The sequence below is a fragment of the Bipolaris victoriae genome (assembly GCF_000527765.1).
Source record: "Bipolaris victoriae FI3 unplaced genomic scaffold scaffold_51, whole genome shotgun sequence".
NCBI classification, from domain to species: domain Eukaryota; kingdom Fungi; phylum Ascomycota; class Dothideomycetes; order Pleosporales; family Pleosporaceae; genus Bipolaris; species Bipolaris victoriae.
In genome coordinates, this window is record NW_014575341.1 from 129,797 (window position 1) to 153,154 (window position 23,358).

Below are 23,358 nucleotides of genomic sequence, written 5' to 3' on the forward strand. Positions count from 1 at the left end.
TACAGAAAGTTGCCGATTCTTGTAGCGGCTTTAGGGCTCGGCTCTAGGTAGGAGTCTACGACAAAAGGCAAGACGACAAATTCCGAAGTCCCGATTGGCTATCGGGTACCTGGCTCGCCGACTTCCGCTCCTGATAGGCCGACCAGAAGGGGTAAGAAGACCCTGTTGCGCCTTTGCCGTGGGGACGCCTATCGGACGGTCGCGGGGCAGGGCAGGGCAGTCGATTCACTTTGAGTAGCCGGTTCCGCCCGTTTAAACGTATCGCATGCATACTGCATATACATACTGCATATACATACAGGCAACAAGCAAAGAAACATGTCATGCGATCAATTTCATTAATTGTACTACGCCATCGTCACGAGCCCAATACCTTGACTCTCATCCACTCACTCGTCCCGACACCGAGATTCAGACCGTTCAGCGCCCACCATCTCCTCACAGCCTCACCCTTGGCTCCCTCGACCCCGTCTTCCAGGGCTTCTTCTATGTCACATGTCTTGTACTCGACTTTCAACCCACTGCGCTTCCACCACTCGAGTACGTGGGCGTGGCCCATCTTAGTAGGCCCCACAAGCACCTGGTTGTCGAAAAGAATTTTCTCACCACGGAGTTTACGCCAGTAGTCGAGAATGTGAGTATGGCCATGGGTCGAGGCAACCTTTGCAATCGTGTCCTCATGAGAGAAGGGGATGCCCGAGTCGACCCAAAAGATGATTGCTGGTAGACAGCCAGACTGTGTTGCGTAAGTAATGGACTTTCCGACCTTGAGCGGTAGGTCCTCGCGATGCGATTTGGTAGGGGCGTCTTCGTCGATTGGGCTAGACGGGACGGAAGGGGCAGTCCGGTGGCGGCTGTGTTCCTTCCACCACTTGAGCACATGAATATGGCCCTGAGAGCTTGCCTGCTCGAGTGCCGCTTCGGTGTATTTGAGCGCAAGACCAGAATGGTACCACCAATCGAGGACTTGGACCGAGTTGGCACGGCTCGCATCGTCAATGGCCTCATCAGAGTACTCCTTTGTCAAGAAGGCAGGCGATGTTCTCCAATAGTCCAAAATCTCCGTCTTGCCAAACACAGAGGCCTTGTGAGGTAGGAATGTGTGGCCAAAAGTTCCCCAGAAAAGATCCTTGTGGCATGTTTCCAGATGGGCGAGCACAGGCACCATGGCAAAGCGCATAATGAGTTCAATGCAGAGGCGTGATATGCGTGTCGGCTTTTCCGTGTCAAAGACCTTCTTGATGTCCGGATATGGATATGTGAGCAGGGCCCACTCGAGCTTCTGCATTTGCGTCTTTGGACCTTCGTCGCTCGCGGCCTGGCGCCATTCTTTGGGTATTGGCAGGTTTGTGTGGACGTTGAGCGTGGTTGCTAACTCCCAGTCTTTTGTGAATTCAAGGACGATGGACCAGAGCTCGGGTGGGAGACGGGGCCCTTTGCTCCTCGTAGGCGTCAGTGTTGGTAGATGGGCAATGGGTAGGGCGAGAGTGCGGTTGCCTACAGCCATGAGGTCGATCTGAGTCTGGATGGATTCGTTAAAGGCTTTGTGGCCTTCTATCCACGGTTGGTATTTGCGGCCGGAGTGATCAAACGACCAGAGGAAAGGGGGCAAGACGCGGATCCAATTCCACTTGCGTCGGATCTTGCTGATCTGTTTCCGCGACATGGGGTTCTCCCACATCAGTGTTGACATTGCGGGTATGAGCAGGATCTTCTTGGACACGTTCCAGCTGCGCAAGAGCTGCAGATGCAGGCTGGTTGTGAAGCCATGGAGCATGCGCGCCAGGTTCTCTGCATTGAGTGGCGCAAGGACCAGCAGGTCTGCCCAGGTGCAGTAGTCGGCAACGCATGTGTCGAGGTAGTCGGCATGCTGCCAGCCGGGCGGCGCAGTGTCGTCAGGCGTGTACGTGTGCCATAGCGGCTCGAGTTGGGGAGGAATGGTTGTCTGGGCGGCGGCTGGGAATTCTTTGCAGGCAATGACCTTTAGAGAGACATTGTCGAGGCGGTGCAGACGGGCGACAATAGAGCAGCCAAAGCGGAAGGCCGAGGGGTCTGTCAGGGCGACGAGGACATTGAGGGTCCGGGCTGGTGATTGTGTTGCCATTGGGGAAGGGAGAAGGAGTGTTTTGGGGTTGCGGTGAGCAGGACAAAGGGCAGTGGCAGAGGGAGTGTGTTAACCCGCCATTGGCCGCAGCCCCACCGGGCCCTCGTGGCTATCTAATCTGATGCATGTGGCAGAGAGGGCGAAGGGGTGTTGGGAACACGGGGTGTGTATGTGTGTGTGTGTGTGTATGGATAGATGGGACGCAGGCGCAACAGCAGGTGTAGCATGTGCATGTGCATGTGCATGTAGTAAGTAGGAGGCGGAGGGGCCAGAGGGGCAGGGCGGGCAGGGCGGGCAGAACATGGGGCATGGGTATGGATGGGCAAGCAAGGCAATGGTGGTGAGGGTCACGTGCAGTGCGCAGCGACGGCGAGACACTTGTTCCGGTCCGGGCGGGCGTCGGGGGAAGCAGACCGGGGCTCCGAGGCAAGAGACGCAAGAGGCGGGCGGGTGACGTCATGTGGCCCCTGGTGGCAAGGCAAGCACAGCCGCATGGGCGGTGGGTGGGCCGTGGCGACGCCAGCATGCAATTGTCGCCAAAAAGCCATACTTGCGGACCACTTGGCCACACCAGAGCTTTTCACGCCTCGCCCGTCCTCTGCCTGCGCTATGCTGCACTAGGCTTGAATCGTCGATCCCAGAGATGCACCAGCTATCCCCAAAGCCGGCGACGATCGACGCGCGACGCCGTGCACCAGGCCATCCAAGTCTCTGTCCAGCCGGTCATGACTGCTGTCCAGCTTCGCCTGTAGTACGATACTGACGTCCTCTGCTTCACTGTGCATGCGCCGCCCCAGCTACTCGTAGGAGCCCTGCCTCCCTCTCTGCGCGCCCCCGTCTGGTGGTGGTGCTGCTGCTGTCGCCTCCCGCCCGCCGTCGACATCTAATCCTCGTCCTTGCCCGCTACCCTGTTTCCTCCAAAAGTCCAGATTTCCTCGCCGCCCCCGCACCCTCCACCTTCAGCAGCAACACTGCCCAATTTGATGCGTCTGCCGGCCCTACCCTACCCCGGCCACGACGACGACAAAATCAAAAAGGGGTCTTCTGTTAGCTACTATCAGTCGCATCGTCATCACTTTCGCCCTCGTCACCTGTTCACCGGTCCCTGCATAACGCCAAGTCAAGGCGCGACTCTCCCACGCCCTCCCTGAATATTCTCCCCACGCCTCATTCCTCGCTAGAAGCCCATGGACGGTTGAAGCGCCCCAGTCTCGACCGTGTGCCGGTGTTCTCGTATTCCTAGCGGCCAACTGGGGCTCCAAGAACCACTTCGCCTTGCCAGCCCTCCGTCTACGCTTCATCGACAACAAGAGACGGCCCACGACTGCTGCAGCGCCTCCATGTCTCAATCATCCGACCAGATTCCCCAGGATGGACCCTCTGCCCTCGACGCCGGCCACCACCAATTCTCCACTGTCTCTCCAGTGCCAGAAGAGCCGCCATCGCCATCTGCCGCCACCGACACCATCGACTTCGCTGCCACACAACCTAGCCAAAGGTCGCGCGCTTCCACTACCGAGACAGCAGGTCTTGTCAGCCCCTCTGCCGCCAACGATCGTGTCTTCCCTATCCGCAGTGCCATTAGCGTTGACCCTAGTCCCACGCCCAGGGGTCAGACTGCACAAGGTGACTACTTCCACCCCTACTCCAGAGCAAATGACCCTCGCCTTGCCACCGATGCCCGTCGTGCCTCTCAGGGCTCTCTCACATCACAATCCTCACATGCGTCGCAACGTGCGTGGGCCATGCGCCATGGGCCAGGCAAGACGGCGCAGAGAGGCGGACAACCTATACCCTCACAGCTTTTCAACGACATGTCGTCAAATAAATCCAATGGGAGCGTTCACAGTGACAGCCGGTCGCCGTCCTTCAAACCCGAACAAGCACCCTCAACAAAGAGCGGCATCAGCAGTATGGACATGGGTGACTTGGTCACGCACCGATTCAAGCACGTCTCCACCGAGGGCGGTCACATGGTCATAACAGGACGTGAAGGCGAAACGCTACAGCGGTGCGAAGACGAGCCCATCCATCTACCAGGCGCTGTACAGGGCTTTGGCCTCTTGGTAGCACTACAAGATGATCCCGATGGCAATCTGCAGGTGCGTATTGTCAGTGAGAATTCACAGCGGATAATAGGACGTACCCCAAAGGAGCTCTTCGCTCTGGAAAGCTTTACAGATATCCTCTCCGAAGAGCAAGCCGACAACCTTCTCGACCACATCGACTTTGTCAAGGACGAAGAGTCCAATGTCACGTCTAACGGACCCGAAGTCTTCACCATGTCCATCAAGATCGCAGGCCACACTCGAACCCGCAAGCTATGGTGCGCAATTCACATCAACGAATCCAACCCTGGTCTAGTTATTTGTGAATTCGAGCTTGAGGAAGACCCACTCTACCCACTCGTGCCACCCAACAACAACACGCCCGACCTACCCGAAGATACCTTGTCCAGTCAGCCTACTGCTGATGAATTCTTGGAAAGCACAGAGATCAAAAGTAAGCCTTTGCGAATTCTGCGCAGTGCACGGAAAAGGAAGGGCGAGGCAGCGGCTATGGAGGTCTTCAATATCATGTCGCAGGTGCAAGAACAACTGGCTGCTGCGCCCTCACTAGAAAAGTTTCTAAAGGTGTTAGTTGGAGTCGTCAAAGAGTTGACCGGCTTCCATCGCGTCATGATCTATCAATTCGATCAGAGTTTCAATGGCCGTGTCGTCACCGAGCTCGTAGATCCTCGAGCGACAAAGGATCTCTACAAGGGCTTAAACTTCCCTGCCTCGGATATACCCAAACAAGCTCGAGAACTGTACAAGATCAACAAAGTCCGCATGCTATACGACCGCGACCTACAAACGGCGCGACTCGTCTGCCGTACGGCCGAAGATTTGGAGGTACCCCTCGATCTTACCCACTCATACCTTCGCGCCATGTCTCCGATTCACCTAAAATACCTCGCAAACATGGCGGTGCGATCGTCAATGTCAATTTCGATCAATGCTTTTGGCGAATTGTGGGGTCTTATTGCGTGCCATACGTACGGGCCTCGTGGCATGCGTGTTTCTTTTCCCATTCGTAAAATGTGTCGGATGATTGGTGATTCAGCATCGAGGAATATCGAAAGGCTGTCGTACGCATCGAGATTGCAAGCACGCAAGTTGATCAACACAGTGCCAACACAGCACAATCCCTCGGGGTACATCATCGCCTCCTCTGACGACCTGCTCAAACTTTTCAACGCAGACTTTGGCCTACTGTCGATCCGTGATGAGACAAAGATTTTGGGCACTCTCGAAAATTCACAGGAATCTCTCGCCATGTTGGAGTATCTCAGGATGCGAAGGATCCAGGCTGTAATGACTTCCACCGACATTGCCTCGGACTTTCCAGACTTGCGATATCCGCCAGGTTTCCATGCCATTGCCGGAATGCTGATAGTTCCATTGTCCGTCGATGGCGAGGACTTTATTGTCTTTTTCCGAAAGGGACAACTCAGACAGGTCAAATGGGCTGGCAATCCTTATGAAAAATATGTCAAGGAAGGCACCGAGGGTTACCTGGAGCCACGAAAGAGCTTCAAGACCTGGTCCGAGACAGTTGTCGGCAGGTGCCGAGAGTGGACAGAGGAAGAGATTGAGACCGCCTCTGTGCTCTGTCTGGTCTATGGAAAATTTATTGAAGTATGGAGGCAAAAGGAAGCTGCTCTGCAAAGCAGTCAGCTGACCAGATTATTACTTGCAAACTCGGCACATGAAGTCCGTACACCACTAAACGCCATCATCAACTACCTGGAGATAGCGCTAGAAGGGGCTCTAGATACAGAAACACGAGAGAACCTCTCCCGGTCTCATTCGGCATCCAAATCACTCATCTACGTAATCAATGATCTCCTCGATTTGACCAAGACTGAAGAGGGCGGGCCCCTTATCAAGGGCGAGCTGTTTGATCTCAAAGACACCATCAGGGAAGCCACAGATATGTTCCGCAATGACGCCAAAAGAAAGAACATCGACTACCAAGTCATTCAGCATCCAGGCTTGCCTGATCACTGTATCGGAGATCAGCGACGAATACGGCAGGCCATCTCCAACATTACAGCCAATGCAATTCAGCACACCACTCAAGGATGTGTGAAGGTTGAAGCATACGTTGCAGCCAGAACGGGTCGAGACCACGTCGATATCGAAGTAGCAGTGTCTGACACAGGTGCCGGCATGAGCCAGAAGAAGCTTGATCAGCTTTTCAACGACCTCGAGCAGGTGCAGTCTGAGCCTGCCTCCATGCTAGAGGATGCCTTGATACCAGATCAGAAAAAGCTCGCGGAACAAGGTGAAAAATCGACGTTGGGTCTTGGGCTAGCCATTGTAGGACGTATCATTAGAAACATGAACGGACAGCTAAGGTTACGCTCAGAGGAAGGCAAAGGCACAAGATTTGTCATACAGTTACCGTTCAATATTCCAGACTCTGAGGCAGACAGCGTTACCACTGGTGGAGCCTCACCTCCAGGAAGCGTTACGCCTCACGCCTCAGAGCCTCTGCCTAACATTTCCAGTCCCACTGCTGGAGAGCGGACGCTGATAGCGCCAAGTCTGTCTCGCCAGGGTTCTGCAGACGAAGATGACAAACAGACAAGTCATGTTGTCGTACGGAAGACTAGTACCGGGAGTTTGACGAGCAAGAATAGCCTCCGAAGTTTCAAGACTAGCTCGAGTCAAAGAAGCGATGTGGACAGACTTATTGACGCCATACAAGAGCCACACTTAATAGGGAGAGGTGACGCGAGCCCAGGCTCGCGGTCTATGAGGCCAACTCTGACGAAACGCAGCAGTCTAGATCCGGATGCATCAGCCGCTACCCGTAGGAGGTCCAAAAGTCTTGAAGACTTTAGTAGCCAGACTGTTGTTCCGCCTCATCAAAGAATCATGCAGTCAAGGGTACCTGGTGAAGAGGCAATTCCCGGTTCCGATGCTCCTGTCGTGGCCTTGAAGGTTCCCGATGAAGGCGGTAGCTCTCCAGTTGGTGTCCGCCCATCTGGAAACATAATCGGTGAGGTTGCTGAAGAAGAGCCTGTACAGCCGACTGCTGAACCGAAGCCTTTATCAGCTGACAACATGCGTGTGCTTGTTGCTGAAGACGACCCGGTGAATAGCAGAATTGTTAAGAAGCGGTTGGAGAAGCTTGGACACCACGTTCACCTTACCGTGAATGGTGAAGAATGCGCATCTGCATACTGCGACAACTCCAAAGACGTTGATGTCGTCTTGATGGATATGCAGGTATGTGCGGTTGACTACGTATATCGTCTGACATGAACTAACCATCATCTAGATGCCAATTGTGGATGGACTCACCTCGACAAAGATGATACGATCATTTGAAAAGTCACATGGTAACATATACTCTCCCCGAGCAGCCCTTTGCGGACGCGTTCCTATCATTGCAGTCTCAGCATCCCTGGTTGAGCGCGATCGCCAGCATTACATTGACGCTGGGTTTGATGCCTGGATCCTCAAGCCGATTTCATTCGACCGGTTGAACCGACTTATGCGCGCCATTGTCGACACAGATGTCCGGAACGACTGCCTGTATCAGCCTGGTGCGTGGGAAAAGGGCGGCTGGTTCCAACGCGGAAAGCATACCGCCGACGAAGCCGTGACGAAACCGTCTGGTGAACCACCAGTCTCGAATCCCTCAGAAGAAATGGAGGAAGCAGGAGTACTTCGCTCTGAAGACCCAATGGCTGGCGAGGAAAAGGAATCAGGTGATATTCCTGAAGAGCAAGCACGGCTTCTCCAAAATCAAGAGGAAGGCAAGACGGAACCACCCCCTCCACCAGCATCTTCCCCACCTCCTGCTGCTGCCGATGAAGCCGACGCCAAGAACCCTCCTACGTGAAAAGATATACATGACCTACCTATACACATTTTCTCTTCCATCTCAAAAGTTCCCCACACCCCCATCATTTCTGTCCCAGGCGAAACAAAAAAGGGCAAAGGCGGAGGGTGAGGGGCTGGTGCACTGACTTTGCTATCTTTGCAACAAACCAACTTAGATGAGAGATATTTTTCTTACTAGGTCCCATTGCTCACCATCACCATAGCAAAAGCACTAACAGCGGTCTACGTTATTTCTTCCTTTCCTCCCTTCTTCTCTTCTTATTATCCCTTTTTCATATCTCCTTTTCATCCCTTGCCACTTTACTCAAAAGGTAGCAAACGTACACGTACACGCAGCACTTTTTTTTTTACTTATTTAACGTATCGCAAATCCGGGGAATCATATCTGGTCTTCCTTCCCTACCCTCTACTCTCTTGTCTCTCTCTCTGCCTTTGCATCTGTTCAAAGGGAACGTTCTTGGGCTTCTTGAGTGTGTATGTTGTGTAGTATCGTGAATGATCTGATGATGTTCCTGCACCTGTACCTGCACCTGCTTGCTGTTGGGATGAAGATGAAGATGAGCTGGGGATTGTATTATGAAATAAACATGCTTTTTTTCTGGGGACTAAGGGCGTTCTGGTGTCTGTGGAGAAGCTCAGAAAGCATCTTTTTTCATTTTTCTTCTTCTATCTTGTATTCTTGTCTCCCTTTTTTTTCTTTTTTTTTCTGTATAACTAGTTATCTATTTATATTTATTTTACTTGGCTGGGGTGTGGAGGGGGGTGTTTGGCTTTAACCCATTCTAGGGCTGGAGGTTCTCCCATTGGCTACGGTGTTTACTGCCGACGGTATGGAAGGCTTGTTCTTTTTTCCCCTCGGCCCTTCTTCGTCGTATTCCTCGTTATTTGGGCGGCTGGCCGGGTGTTGGCACGCGCCGTGTGACGATGGGATGATTGGTAGAAGGAGTATCAAAGTAGACATGTGATTAACTTAGAGAAGCTGGGTCCTTTGGTGGAAACAAGCAAAAAAAAAGCGGAATCATCTACCATACTTCTCTCCTCCCTACACTTAGATGCATGATCCATCTTACATTAAGAGTGAATAATACCTAAGCAGTTGCCAAAAAGTAGAACATTCAAGCTTGTATTAAAAGATTGATTATCTCATTCCTACAGCTACATAAATAAAAATCATCATAATGTTTTATCCCCGCTTTTGGATAACCTGAGAAACAGAGGAAAATAGGTTTTTTGTTTCGTCATCATGTACATCGTAGTCCAATTCTGACATCAAAGAAGGAGAGATAGGGGTAGTCCCAATAGGAGTGGCCCCTCTTCTCTCTACCTCATGGCATGATCCAATACTCACCAGAGATAACAATACGTCACCCCCTGGATCACGACTCACCATCATGAGTTCATGCGCTTAGGAGCGCTCCCTACGACCGCCGTTACCACCTTTGGACACAATGTCGAGGATCAATTGGCGAGCCTCTTCGCATCCGTCCCTGGTGCCGACAATCTCAATAGCTTCATCCTTGGCCTGGTCACGAGGGACCTGAATCTTGGTGCCCGTCTTCTTGCGGAGGTCGTTGATGGTGGAGCCACCAGGTCCGACAACGAGCCTGTAATTTGTTAGCATGATACTTCGAATATGGAAGAAGGATATAACAGAACTTACCTGTAGCTTCGTGGGTCGGGCAGGATGAGGTAACCAGTGGAAGAGGGCTTGGAGGCGGCCTCAATGGCCTGCTCGAGCCTCTGGCGAGCCTTGGGCAGGTTCTCAGCAGGGCCGCGCAGAATCCAAGGAATAGTGGCCGAGGTATCAGCACCCTCCTCTACAACGTTGTTGTCGACAATCTCCCATGAGTGCTCATTAGAGCCGTTGGTCGCATCGTCGGTGATCAAAGGCAGAGCCCCGTTTGCGCCCTTCCTGGACTTTCCGGCTTCGGTTTGAGCAGGCTTAGGAGGAAGTTGCTCGCCGCCGTGGTCAACAGTGACTTTGTGTTGGTTGCGAAGCTGACGGAAGAACTGGCCGTTATCCGAAATGGCGTGGTGGAGGTAGCGAGGAACCTGGATGGTCTCGCCTTCTTGACCCTTGACGAGCTCAAGAATGTGCTCCTTGGCCTTCTCAACAGCGGCAGGCTCACCGGTAATCTTGACTTGATTACGGGCAGCGCCAGTGGTGGTCTGCTTGGGAATATCAAGCTGGATGTTGAGCTTGGATTCGAGAGAGCGACGAGTTTCGCCACCGCGGCCAATCAGTAGGCGATGCTTGTCAGGAGAGATATCGAGGGTCTCGGTAGTCTGGTTCTCAAGCGTGGCTACCTGTGCCTTAATAGCGGCAACAATCTTCTCAACGACACTCTTGGGACCCTCTACACGAATGCTGGACTCGTCAGACTCGGCGCGTGGGAAGCGCACCATGCGTGCCAAATCGCGAGAGTTGTCGGGGCCACCAGCGGAGGTGACAATGGAGCGGATGTTAGCACCACTGCCGCCAATAAGGTTCCTGTGATGTTTCCTGTCAACTTCGAGAGTCTCCACAACAGTATCATCAAACTCCTGAGCACGTTGCTGCAGAATCTTCTTGGCTGCCTCGACCTGCTTCTTGGTTCCCTTAAGCTTGATCTCGGCACGGCCAGAAGGATCGGCACCTTCACGAGCACCGGGGACATCGATCTGGCATCCAGTCTCGAGACGGAGGTTCTCCATTTCACGGCCACCGGATCCAATCAAACGTGGGATATTGCTCTGTGCCACCGAAACAGTGTCACTGTAGGAGTTGTCCATGATGTACTGAAGAAGGCTCAGCACCTCATCACGGGCTTCGTCGGCACCCTTCCTGGGGCCTCGAACGATGACTTCATCTGGGTTCTGGCTAGGGCGGACATTCTTCTGTGATGATCCTTCGCCCGCCTCCTCGTCGTTTTGTGCTCGTCGAGGGAAGTTGATGCGCACACCATAGCGGTCCTGCAGACGCTCAACTTGCTTGCCGCCAGCGCCAATCAGGTCACGGTGGTACTGTGGCTTGACTTTGAGGATGTGGGTAGCTTCGTCTTCGAGCTTCTTGGCCATGTCAAGAATGTCCTTCTTGCACTGTTGGGCCTTGGCTGAAGGTCCCTTGAGCTCAACCTTGCCATCGTTGATCTGGACATCAACATCGTACTTTTGACGCAGACGTTGAATATTCTCTCCACCCTTTCCTACAAGGTGGCTGGCATACTTCTGAGGGTAGTCAAAAGTAGTGATGTGATTGCGCTCGAGCTCATCCTTTTCAGCTTGCTCAATGAAAGCAAGGATCTTAGCGTTAAGCTCATCAACAGCGTTTGTGGGTCCACGGATGGCAAAGCTGTTGTTTGACTGGCTGTAAGGCTCAGGTCGTCGCTGACCAAACAGAGCCTGGACGGGAACCTGCTCTGGCGCAAGGCCACGCTGCTCATCGTTGACGAACTGCTCAATCTTGCGGTGGAACTTGGGGTTGGACTCGAGGCCACGAGACTCAATCTTTGGCTGATCCTTGGTCAAACCGAGAATGAATCGCTGGGCATCCTGAAGACCCTTCTGGTATGCCTTGATCTCGGCCTGGGATGGTGCGCCTCGTGGGAGGTCATACTCGTCGTATGGAGTGTTGCCTTCGTAAACAAGGACCAACTCAGGCGACTGCTCGGATTCGTCTGGGAAGACAATGTGCACACCGTGGTCTTGCCTGACCTTGGGTGCGTTGCGCTGTCGCAGGAAGTCGTGGTAAAAGGGATCAACATTCAGAGTAGAGAACCTGCTTGGTGGATGCGATTGGAAAAGGCTCATGATATCAGTACGGGCCTTCATGCTGTTCTTTCCATCCTTGGCGTAGATTTCCCATCCAGTTGGCGCGTGGCGGTCGGTAGGCGCGACGATGCTAGCTTCGTGCTTACGTTCGAGCTCTTCAAGGGCCTTTCGTTGACGTAGGTAGCGAGTCAAGTTGTGGGCGTGTGTCTGAGCGTTAGGGCCCTTGTGCTCACGGGCAGCGTCTGCAGTCGCCATGGTCATACTGGCAGCAAGATCCTCGAGCTTATTGATACCTTGCTCGATCTTGTCTGGTGGACCGACAATGTAGACAGTCTCGCTATCGTCCGAGTTAGGAGGCAGAACGATGCTACAGCCAGTCTCCTCCAAGAAGTCGTGGAGCGAGTGACCGCGGTCGCCAACAATGAATTGGTGCCTACCACGCTCAATGGATCGCTGCTCGGTAGCCAGCTGTTGGCGCAGCTGCTGAACGCGGCGCTCCAACTCAGCTTGGATCTGCTGGGCAGCTACACGGTCACCAGAAACCTGGATAGGGAAGTTTGCCTGGGGGACAAACTGAGCAGGCTGGCCACGTGGGGCTACGGGAGGAGCCTGCGACTGCCAAGTATGGTATTGAGGAATCTGGATGTTGACATCGCGGCCTTGGACAAGCCTGTTGGCGTGGACATTGTTGGGGCCTGCGAGGAAAGGATAAAACTCGGCGGGGATGTCCTTGAGGCGCAGGTTGACGGTCGAAGTGCGTTCGTTGACAATAGCGTCAATCTCACGACGAGCCATCTCAGCCGTCACAGCATTGCCCTCAATGTGAACGTTGACCACAGTGTCCTCATCCTCACCCGGCTCGGCCTTGGGAACCTGAATACGGGCACCGGTGCGTTTGCTGATTTCCTGGATCTTGGATCCTTGACGACCGATGATGTGGGCACGGACGGAGGCAGGGACGGGGACATCGACGGATTGCTACAGATGGTAAGCTTTTGTATGGAATACGCTGTTACTCGTGACTGATGGACTTACCTTGGAACCAACCTCATTGGCAACTTCCTTAAGGGCCTGCCTGACGGCCTCGACAGAACCAGTGGCTTCGAAGATGAGGGCGCCGGGAGCCTGCTTGTACTCGAGGTTGGCCTTGGATCGCCTGTTGATGTCGCGGACGATTTCATTGATGGGCTTCTTGAGCTCGCCGCGGGGAGCAACCTGGTGAGATGCGAGGGAGATACGTTCGGTGTGCTTGCCGGGGATGCTCATGGACGGAAGGGCGGGGCCACGGCCGGCGGGGGCGGAGGCACCATTGCTATTGACGCCATTGGACGTGATCGAGGCAGGCTTCTTGCCCCAGGTGGGCGCAACAGAAGCCTGGGCTCGGGGCTTAACGGGACCAAGAGCCGGGAAGGCCTCCTCAGACGACGTGTTGAGGGCGGGCTTCTTCGGGGCAGCCGGGGCATCATCAGCCTTTTGCTTGCCAGCAGCCTTCTCGCTCAGAGGAGCAGAGGCATCGGCAGCCGAAGAGGATGGGTTGGCAGCGTCCTCCTCGTCGGGGACATCCTCAATGGTGACGTGGTGGTCGGCATGCTCCTGCTGAAGCTTCTGCGCCGGGGTGAGACCCTCGGTGGCCGAGCTGGCGACTGCTTCGGATGCCATTGTTCAGTGTAGACCGTTTCGAGTGGACCAAAGGGTATTCGCGTGGACGGTGGGTGGTGGGAATTAGGAATGCGAAGCCAGCTTGGGTGGTTGCAGGCAGGGACAGAGTGGCCGGTTGACGGTGGTGTGGTGTGCGAAGGGGGAGGGACAAAGACGGTGAGGTGAGTAAAAGGGCTACGGTGGTAGAAGGGCAAGGTGCTACTGGGGTTTTTAGTGCGTTGGCTGTGCGTAGCAGCAATTGTAATAGGCTGCTGTCACTCAGCCAGGCAGAGGAATAGGTGCGCGGCCAGGGTCTCGGTAATTCACTTTAGGGTAGCGCAACAGGCCACGACGTGTACTTGCAAACAGACGGAGATGGGCTCAATTAAATACACACTAGATGGCTACTCTCCGACTGCCCATTTGTCTATACGGGCGGGGCTCAATGGATGCAATTGCTGTCGTGTCTTCGCAGCACAAGTGGCCGGCTGTCCAGAATGTCCTCGAACTTACCTGGACCCCTGCTTCCCGATTCCCCACCACTGCCAACCCCGGCAAGCCTCACAGTAGGCTGCGCTAGTCCGCAACCGCTAACCTCCGCATTCTCGTCTCTCTGCGCCATCGACGTCTCTCGCCACTTGGCTGCATATAACTCTACGTGTGCTTTGAATACTTCTCATTCAATCATAATACACTGTTGACATGTATACAGACATTAAGATCATAGTTTCGTAGATACCAGCCATACTCGACAAAATAAATACTACACAGCAGAAGGCACAACAAACAACAGAAGTATTAATCGACCAGCAACAAAGGAAGAAAAATCCACTCAAACACATAGACCCTTTTCACTAATCATCCCCCTTAAGCCGCCTCGACTCCCAAACCGCCTCCCCAAATCTATTCTTAACCACCAAATCCCTATAACTCCCCCCACGAAACAACCTCTCCTTGCCTATCTCACAAACCACCTTGGGCATCCCCCCACCCTTCCCCTCGGTAACCATATTCATAAACTTCTTCTTACACAACTCCATACTTAGATCAAACTCATACACAGTGGGTACGCCCACTCCGCCCCTCACCTCGCGCATCCCGTCATCGATCCACACTTTGAAAACCCATTTGATGGGTTTCTTGTCAAAGGCGGTGAGTTGGTAGGTGAAGATTAGGGGCGAGTCGCTGGTTATTCGGGTGGGGGTGTGGCGCGAGCAGTAGGTGTCTAGGGCCCATTTCCATTCGGTGACGGTGGGGTTGTGGACTTTGTTGGCGGGACAGGCAAAGGGGTTTACGCGGGGGGTGATGGTGTTTTGGGGAGTATCTAATGTTTCTTTTAAGTCATGGATGGGCGAGGCTAGTGTGATGAGTGCCCATCCAAGGACTGTGGCATACTTGAGTATGTACATTATTGACTGCTCTTCCAGATGTGCGTTTTGCAGGGAGAATTGTAATCGACTGATGTGTGAAATCCACTCTCTCATATATCAAAGTTCCGAATCAATTCCTTCATTGTCAGATACTCGGACTCTCTCCTCTCCGTATTCGGGACTCGACAAAGGTGCAGCAAAGCCACGCAGACACAAAGAAATATAATGCCATTACGTAGCATACCCCGCAAACAATGGAAACTAGCGTCTAAGCAATTAACACCAGATAGTTGTCACTGGTATCTCTCTTCTCGAGTCAACCGGAAGTAACACCCAATACATCAAGTCTGCCGAAAATCCAGGATGCTCAGAAAACTCATCCCCCCACAGCCCCTCCCCCCCCCTTATTAAAACAAGCCATAAACACACCCTCATTAGAATATGTACTCATCTAAACCTCCCAAGAACAGAAAACCACCTGCATCCTTAACCCCCCCTCCTCCTAGCCTCAACCCTCACACCCCCCCTCTTCCCCTTCCACCCCCTCACCCCCATCCCTCCCTCCCTCTCCACACACTCCCCCTCCCCCCTCCCAAACCACTCCAAACACGCCTCCACCCCAGCCTCCATGCTCCCTCCGCCCAGAAACCCTCCTTGCTCCCACACCGCACTCAGCACCCAAAACACGGGCCTCCCCCTCGCATCCGTAAGGCTATATGTGAACACCAGTTTTTCATTCGGAACGAGAAATCGCGAGGGGGTGAAGTGGCGGGTGCAGTATGTGTGGTAGGCGAGGCGGTATTGCGGGAGTGTGGGGTGGGGGGTGGATGGACAGGGGGTTTGTTGGGGTAGGGCGGTGATGAGGTGGATGAGGGAAAGGAGGATGGGGAGAATTTGAAGATGCATTTTTGAACATATAATTGAAGTGTCTGCTGGGGGGTTGCAAGAAGTGTGTGTGTGTGTGTGTGAGTGTATTATCGCAGTCGTAAAATTTGTGCGAAAAGTTTGGGTTAAAAGAAAGGGCGAAAGAAGATATATATATCCCCATATAAATCCTTGAGCTCTACTATTCACAAAATATCAGAATAAAAGTCCTGAATAGACTGTTTTTTCTTGAATAAAACAAAAAGTTTGTGAATAAAACACATGGATACCTGCTTCACTCTCTCTCTCACTCACCTTTTTTCGCTAAGCGACCAACACCCCTTTCCCCCCCTTCCTCCCCGCTGGATAGCCGTCGCACCAAGAGACAGTCACTCGCACCAAGGGACAGTCAGTCATGCAGGAAATGTGATGTTACCAATCCCTGATTTGCAATATGTAACAATGACCGCTTGACCAGTAGAGAGAACAAGTTGAAGATTGTAACCAAAAGAAACTTACACTGATATGAGAGCCCTTTGTTGAATCTACAAAACAACAATGGCAGAACAAAGAAATCCCCAAAGTTTCCACTTTTAGACAAGACAATGGGAAAAGTGGCAATGCTGAGCAAAACTTGATTTTTTTTCTTCATCTTGCGGTCGAGCTAGTCAAGCACACATGCAACTTTGTCCAATATATCTTACAAAAAAGGATTCCATGGTATCTTTCATTCTCGAGGTCACACACCAATTCCATCCACTAAATGATACCTAGTGTAACACCTTACAGCTACATCATGTCTCAATTCACCCGTCCCTCAAAGGCCGCTCCTATCGGTAAAAACCAGAAGCATCATCTCCACCTACAGGCGGAGCACTCGGCACTTGCCCTCCTGGTCGGTATGGAAGATACCCTTGTGGCGCAGGACTAGAAGAATTTCCTGGTGGGGCTGGCGGGGCGTATCCGGGCTGTGCGGGTGGATAACCATGTCCTTGCTGAGGTGGTTGCTGTCCATGCGATTCTGGCCCATGCTGTTCATGCGGTGGTCCCTGTGGCGGCCCCTGTGGAGGTGGCGATGTCAGTTGCTCATAAGGATTCTGCTGGCCTTGTGGCGGGCCTTGTGGAGGACCTTGTTGTGGAGGATAACCGTTTCCTTGTTGTGCAGGCGGATAATCATATCCTTGTGGTGCTGAAGGACCTTGAGGCTGGCTGGGACCGTGGAAAGAGTGTCGGTTGTCTACAGGTGAATCGTAATGCGCTGTCGACAATTCCTGGGGTCCGTAGCTTAGTGGCCGGCCGCCAACAGGCACTCTACTTGGTGGTAGTGAGTAAGGGTCAGATGGTAGTCCAGGTTGCGGGGTTTGCTGCGTCCGTTGCTCTCCAGGAGGCACCATGAAGAATGCAGGACTTGCACCTGCAGGCGGGGCCTGAGACGGGGGTGCATGTTGGGCAGGAGGTGGCCCGCCGTAGTTGAAACGACCTTGATCTTGGTGCGGTGTAGAGGATGTTGGTGGGTACGCCGGATAATTCGAGGGGGGAGGGGCATTGTATGCGCCATAAGCAGGACGGCCACCGTATGGAGGTTGCTGCGGCTGCGACATGGATGCCTCCAACATTGATTCGTAGTCTCGACGAGCCTTGATGAACTTTTCATTCAACTGTGTAAAGTCATCTGATTTGGTTAGTTTCCGAAGCGGTTGTGGGTGTCTAATGAACGTACCTTTCTTCTGAGAGTACTTGCCAATGAGCTCAATCAACTTTGGCCGGATAGCCAGGGTCGAGTGATACAGCTCTGTAATCTCCTCGTTATCCCGCGCATCACCGCCACCGGGTTGCGAGCTGGTGCTCAACAGGGCAAGCAGCTTCTCAACATTCCTTATTTGCGCAAACACCTCGGCCTCATTCTGTGCTTCCCGTTCGAGTTCCTCACGCGTCGGGTCTTGCAACTTCTCCACATAGTTGAGCGGGAAAATGCCAGTCTGTCCACGTAGCGATCCCTTCCACCAGTCCTTGTAAACCGATTCGAGCACAGCGATAATGTCACCCTTGCGGAACTGTAGTTCGCCGGGTTCCGACGGTTGGAAATCGAAGAGCGCCCGTACTCGCGACACAGTCGCAGCGGTCGTGCCTTGAGGCACAGGCTGCGCTGGTTGTTCTCGTTGGGCGCTAGATCCGGATCCGCTTTGCTGAGGGTTGTTGGAACTGGCGGCCGTTGGAGCTGCGCCTTTGGACTCTCTGATCGACATAGCAAGAGCCATCTGTAGTTCCTCCTCCTCCTTCTGGCGCTCGGCATCCGAAATCTGTGTCTTTTGTGGCTTCGAGGGCGCGCGAAGGTTGGGATCTATTTTGTGTAAGCACCGCACCATTCAACTACTATGGAGCTGACATACTCTGTGACTTTAGCCTCATATATGCGCTTGACATGATGCCGAGATCTGGGTCGCGGGAAAACATTTCGGTCCATTCTGCCATGCGCTCCAGGATCTTGGCCTTGACTTGCTGGTGTGTGTTGCGGTCGTTTGCGAGCCTTAGCAGTGCCTCGGTAAAGCTTCGTGAAGCAAGCTCCTTATGCATTTGGGCTCCACAGTTCTGGCTCAGGGCATTCGCAAGCTCAAGAGTATATAGTTGTACGTTGGCGTTCCGGTGGGCTAGCCGCCTGATCATGGCAGCAACTGCATCTTTTGCGCCTGTGTCGGAAGATCCGACCTTGTCGCATACATCCTACAAGGGCGAGTCAGTATTCTGCAAGTCTCCAAAGCATCGAGACATGTAGTTGCAGCGTAGGCCCACAGCGCGCAAGCTATCGACTTTGCCATTAACCCCATGACGTGGGTTGTGATCGTACCAGAATGTATTCCCAGTTCTCACTCGTGAGGTTCTCGTCAGTAGCCTTGACCACAACATCATCGAAGATGTTCGACTGTCCGCGAAACATGGCGGTTTACCCCGTCGCTTTGGGCGTTGCTGGACCTTGAGTATGGACGATGTTCAAGTGCGGATGTTGCCTTGAAGCGGGTCAGACGACGGGCGGCAGTAAGCGCAATGCAGCACAGGGTCCGCTGGGCGAGTCTAGAAGATTAGCGTGTGATGGCGTCCTTGAGGATCGCAAAAGAAATAGGTCTGTATGCTCGGTTTTTGTAGATAGAGGTCTGGAAGGTAAAGCTCAAGTCAACGCGCTGTTGCTGTCGTATGCTGAGAGGCTTGAGGCTTGGAGCTATCCGCCCGACGGGCGTGCGCCGCCGCCCAAGCAGTTTAGCGGGGGGTTGATGACGAACACTGTGGCGGTTACCTACTCAGCCACTCAATCACGGGCCACAATTCATGCGGTCAACTACTACTGTATTCAATTCCACGGCAACCACGATGACCTTTCAGACAACTGCATTTACAGAAAACTATAGAATGTATTCGGCTTTTTCTTGTATGCCGAGAATGCGGCAAGATGACAAGACTGTAGCCCCTTCCCAAAGCGTATAGACACTAAAAATTGCAAATGGTGTATAAATAATCGTATAATGGCATCCGTCCCATGAAGCACAAACAAATGTGACATAATGACTCCCTCGATGCGCGCCTGCATCGATACTCGACTCTTTTTTTCTTTTGAAAAACACGACAACAGGTAGTGCTTGCTGAAGACACAACGGCTGAAACAAGACGGAAAGGATTGCTGACTCGGTCCAAGACGATCCACGGGGCTCCAAGTGAAGAAAAGCAGTATGAGGCTTCGACCTTTGCATACCGACTCTAAAGCCAACGTGCTGCCCTGGCTCGGCTATAACGTCAAACCTGATCGTTTGGAATGCAACCACTCGGTTTGGTGGTGTGTACTGCGAAGTATAACCGCAAGCGTCCATTGTTTGCCTGGCGTCATCGAGTCGCTCTACAATTCCGTCGTCTTGCCATACCAGTTGGTAAACGAGTTCGCATTCGTACTGGACGAACCGTGACCGTTGTTCTGTAAAACAAGCGTACCTAAGTGCCGGTGTCAAAAAAAACACTCTTTACCAAAACAAAACTTCACATGCCACCCTTCTTCCGCCTCTCTTCTGCTCTTGCCTTCCTTGCCGATTGCACCAATGGCGCTAGTGTGCTCAAAGGCTCAGCAGTTTGAATGAAGGGGTGCTATTAACATGTCAGCTATTGTTTGACCTTTTTTTTTGTCTGGTTCGCCCGACTCACCACTAAGAGATCGTGAGCACTAGCTCGCTTGTCCGGGTCAACCTTAAGCGAAAAGGCTAGGAAGTCGCGGAACACTGGTGACAACGCGTGTTCTTCCTTGATCGTGGGCGTTCCATTGGTTGCGATAAGCCAAAGCGCACGCAGCGGGCTTTCATTGAGGTATGGTGGCTCTCCCTCAATCATCTCAATAGCCATGATACCAAGTGACCAGATATCGACCTTTCGGCCATACTCCTTGCGCGTGACAACCTCAGGGGCCATCCAGTAAGGGGTGCCCACCATTGTGGTGCGCTTGTTGTGGCTTTCGTTGATCTGGGCGCAAAAGCCAAAATCGGCTGCGTGGCATGTTAGAGCACGTCACATGTCAATTTGAAAATGTCACTTACTTAGCTTGATGTTTCCTTCTTGAGAGAGCAAGATATTGTCGGATTTGATGTCTCGGTGAATGACGCCCTTGGAGTGTAGATGCTGCAAGCCGTGCAATGTCTGCCAGAATTAGCCTCAGAACTTGGGAACTAGGCACGCGTACTCACTTCTCTGCACACAGCGGCTATTTGACCCTCTGACATGATGTTGAAAGTGACCACATCTGTCAAACTTCCGCCCTCCATGTACTCCATGACTACCCAAAGATCGCCCCTCAGCAAAAAGCTATCCATGAAGTTGACAATGTTCTTGTGCTTGCTGTTTTTCATGACGAGAATTTCGTTGATAATCAGGTCTTTCTTGGGTTGCTGCTCCAGATTCATCTGCTTAATAGCCACGCATTTGTTGGTGTGGACCTCGAATGCCATGAAAACACCACCAGAAGCACCTTGACCAATCTTGCTGAGGTTGCGGTATCTCTCTCTCGGGTCGGCGTTGGTACAGATGGCATTGAGCTTTGCAACGATATCGGGTCCCTGGCTTTGTCGAGGCCTTTGGCGCGCGCGTGGGGCCGGGCCTACATGAGCAGGCTGCGGCTGCTGCGCTTGTTGCGATGGTAGCGGGATGTTCTGGGGATCCGATTGTTGCGCAAACACCTGTTGAGGCGTGGGCTGTACATGCACGGGGGCTGGTGGGGGCGCGTGTGCCGGCTGAGGGGCTCTCTGGCTAACGCTCCTACTCAAGGGTGCCTTGGGTTGTTGGAAAGAAGCCATTGCCATTGCCTGTTGCTGCTGTTGCTGATACTGCTGCGCGGGGGAGATGGTGGGCGGGCCAGCTGGAGAGTCGAAACGCGGCGGTGTTCCTCCCGTTGTGTTTGCTCGACTGCGTGACGACGATGAGCCACTGGGGCTCGCAGAGGGGGCTGGTGCAGCATAGGCGGTCTGGGGAAGGTCGTATTCCTGGCGAGGGGTAGTTTGTTGCGTGGCATTCGGGCCTGGGGCCGGGGGAGGGGGTCTGGACGGGGGAGCAACAGTAGAGCCTGGCGAAGCACCTGGGGGCTTGGGAGCTGGACGGTTCGGTATGAGAGCTGCTACATTAGTCTGGGGAAGGTTGGAGACAGGCGAGGTAAGACTGCGAGGAATTGGCGGGGGAGCGCGGGGGTTCTCGAAGCTAGACTGGTCGTTCCGTGGAAAGCGAGGGCTTTGCGGGGGACTGAGTGGTTGGGCAGTGCCGTAGTTTGCGGTATTGTTGTTGTTGTTGTTGGCGGAGGTGGGGGTGGTGCTATTGTTGTTTTGGGTAATGTTAGCCTGGTAAGCGTAGGCTTGAGTGTGCGCGGGGCCCATCTTGTCCCAGATGGTATCGTCCTCGTTCTTCTCGGCATTGTCCTTGTAGAAGTTGACCACATCGACGACAGCCTGGGGGTGCTGCTTCTGCTCTTCCTGGGAGATGCCATTCTGCTGCAGCATGCGCTGCCATTCCTTGGGGAGACCCTGTGTGGTGTGTTAGCGAACGAGGGGTTCGAGGGTTGGGGTTGGGGTTGGGTGGGATAGCTCTGGAGAGGAGGAGTAGGAGGGGGGGCACGCACCGTATACTCGCCCGTCTGGTTGTCGATGCTAACGTGGGTGACATGCATGGGGTTGGTGGGCGTCGAGATGGTTGGGCGGCGCGGGGAGCCCAACATGCTGCTCATGAAGGTGGAAAAAGTTCCCTTTTTCTTTGCGCCGCCAGACAGTCGCTTCTTTGCCGTGTCGGTGGTGGGCTGGGAGCCGGAGCCGCCATCGCTGTAGCGGTTGGTCTTGGGCTGGCCAGTCGAGGGCGGGGTGGTCGAGTCCATGTTGGAGGTGAAGGAGCGCGACTGTCGCAGGTAGCGGGCAGGCTGGTCGGTGTGCGAGTGCTGTGGGCCAGCGGGCCTACGTGGTGCGTTGGCGTTGGATGCGTTGAGGGCCTCCTCGACGATGCTGTTGAAGGGCTGACCGACGGCGGCCGGGGGCAGGTGGGCAACCGAAGGCGGGAGCTGGTAGTGGGCCAGATGGTCGACATGCGCGTGGTTCTGGTACTCGTGGACGGGCGTCAGCGAGGGGCTGCGGCGGAGCGACGAGGCTCCCGGTGTGGTAGCAGGCGAGAGCGAGGCCGCTGAGCCCGTGCCAAGGCCTTGATGGGGTGCAAAGTAGGATGCAGCACTTGGGGCACGCTTCAACGTGGTCGACTTGTTGTTCAGATAAGCGATTGGGGGATGGCGCTCCTTCTTGACCAGCCGCCTCGACGACGGCTTTTCTTCCATGTTGCCGGCTGCGCCCACTGGCTGCGGCGTGGACGGCGACTGGCGCAATGCGGCCCTGGGGTTTGAGGGGGTTTCACTGTGGCCGCGGCCGGGTGATGTGAGTGGGCGTGGTGGTGGTAGTGGTGACGAGGACGACGAGGATGGAGAGGACGACGAGGATGGAGAGGACGACGACGACTACGAGGGAGACGAGGAAGCCGACTGCGGGCTGGCGAGGGCCAGGCGGATTGGGCGAAATGGGCGACGATGCACGGTGGACGGCTACGGGACATGCAGCAGCTGCAGCAGCAGGAGGAGGAGGAGTGGCAGCAGTAGCAGTGGCAGCAGTAGCAGTGGCAGCGACAACACCCACAGCTCCAGCTAGCTGCGACTCTAGCTACGACTCCAGCTACAGGCGGACAGCAGAAGAAAGATGGAGTCTCGGAGAGGGCATGGGCATGGGCATGGGCATGGGCTGGCTGGATGGATAGACAGCGACTGAGCGTGTGCTTTTGCCGCGAGAGGGTCGGCCATGTCCATGTCCTTGCTAGCCTTCAGACAGTCTGCCGCAATCTCCACCCAGGCGAAGACCACCATGCATGCCCAAAATGAGTTTCAGTCGGCCTTTCCTCTCATTTCCAGCGTGCAAGTAGAGCCGCCTCCACCGCCGACTCGTGCAGCGCCCGCGTTTGACAGATAGCAGGCCCGAGCACGAGCAGCGAGCCAGCACGCAGCCCACGCCGCCTGCACTGCAGTAGCCCACGACGACGCAATACGAGCACTCGGCCGCTACACTATGTCTATCTGTGTACATGGCGCCGCTGCAAGACGGGTAATGCGCCGTGCCTGTCTGTCTGGCTGTCTGGCTGTCTGGGTGCAGGAGCCGCCTAGGCCAGCCCGCCGCTCCCACACCAACTAACTCCC

At 54.1% G+C, this 23,358-nt stretch overlaps 7 protein-coding genes across 7 annotated transcripts; 1 reads left to right on the top strand and 6 right to left on the bottom strand.

The window, feature by feature from the left end:
* Positions 1–358: 358 nt before the first annotated feature.
* On the bottom strand, positions 359–2,104 carry COCVIDRAFT_101438 (hypothetical protein; the record flags this gene model as incomplete). The annotated part of the gene is made up of 1 exon (XM_014700316.1): positions 359–2,104. The coding sequence occupies one exon, from the start codon at positions 2,102–2,104 to the stop codon at positions 359–361; it is 1,746 nt and encodes a 581-aa protein (XP_014555802.1).
* A 1,340-nt stretch (positions 2,105–3,444) lies between these two features.
* On the top strand, positions 3,445–8,002 carry COCVIDRAFT_27376 (hypothetical protein; the record flags this gene model as incomplete). Its single annotated transcript, XM_014700317.1, has 2 exons — positions 3,445–7,383; positions 7,436–8,002. The coding sequence occupies 2 exons, from the start codon at positions 3,445–3,447 to the stop codon at positions 8,000–8,002; spliced, it is 4,506 nt and encodes a 1,501-aa protein (XP_014555803.1).
* A 1,407-nt stretch (positions 8,003–9,409) lies between these two features.
* On the bottom strand, positions 9,410–13,413 carry COCVIDRAFT_101505 (hypothetical protein; the record flags this gene model as incomplete). Its single annotated transcript, XM_014700318.1, has 3 exons — positions 9,410–9,608; positions 9,665–12,732; positions 12,790–13,413. The coding sequence occupies 3 exons, from the start codon at positions 13,411–13,413 to the stop codon at positions 9,410–9,412; spliced, it is 3,891 nt and encodes a 1,296-aa protein (XP_014555804.1).
* An 833-nt stretch (positions 13,414–14,246) lies between these two features.
* Positions 14,247–14,801, bottom strand: COCVIDRAFT_101500 (hypothetical protein; the record flags this gene model as incomplete). Its single annotated transcript, XM_014700319.1, has 1 exon — positions 14,247–14,801. One exon carries the CDS (start codon positions 14,799–14,801, stop codon positions 14,247–14,249), a length of 555 nt encoding a protein of 184 aa, XP_014555805.1.
* Positions 14,802–15,248: 447 nt separating this feature from the next.
* Positions 15,249–15,668, bottom strand: COCVIDRAFT_16727 (hypothetical protein; the record flags this gene model as incomplete). The annotated part of the gene is made up of 1 exon (XM_014700266.1): positions 15,249–15,668. One exon carries the CDS (start codon positions 15,666–15,668, stop codon positions 15,249–15,251), a length of 420 nt encoding a protein of 139 aa, XP_014555752.1.
* Positions 15,669–16,456: 788 nt separating this feature from the next.
* On the bottom strand, positions 16,457–18,561 carry COCVIDRAFT_101399 (hypothetical protein; the record flags this gene model as incomplete). Its single annotated transcript, XM_014700320.1, has 4 exons — positions 16,457–17,298; positions 17,347–17,967; positions 18,017–18,347; positions 18,472–18,561. The coding sequence occupies 4 exons, from the start codon at positions 18,559–18,561 to the stop codon at positions 16,457–16,459; spliced, it is 1,884 nt and encodes a 627-aa protein (XP_014555806.1).
* A 1,085-nt stretch (positions 18,562–19,646) lies between these two features.
* On the bottom strand, positions 19,647–22,455 carry COCVIDRAFT_27379 (hypothetical protein; the record flags this gene model as incomplete). Its single annotated transcript, XM_014700321.1, has 5 exons — positions 19,647–19,751; positions 19,809–20,143; positions 20,195–20,294; positions 20,342–21,664; positions 21,760–22,455. The coding sequence occupies 5 exons, from the start codon at positions 22,453–22,455 to the stop codon at positions 19,647–19,649; spliced, it is 2,559 nt and encodes an 852-aa protein (XP_014555807.1).
* Between the last annotated feature and the right edge of the window lie 903 nt (positions 22,456–23,358).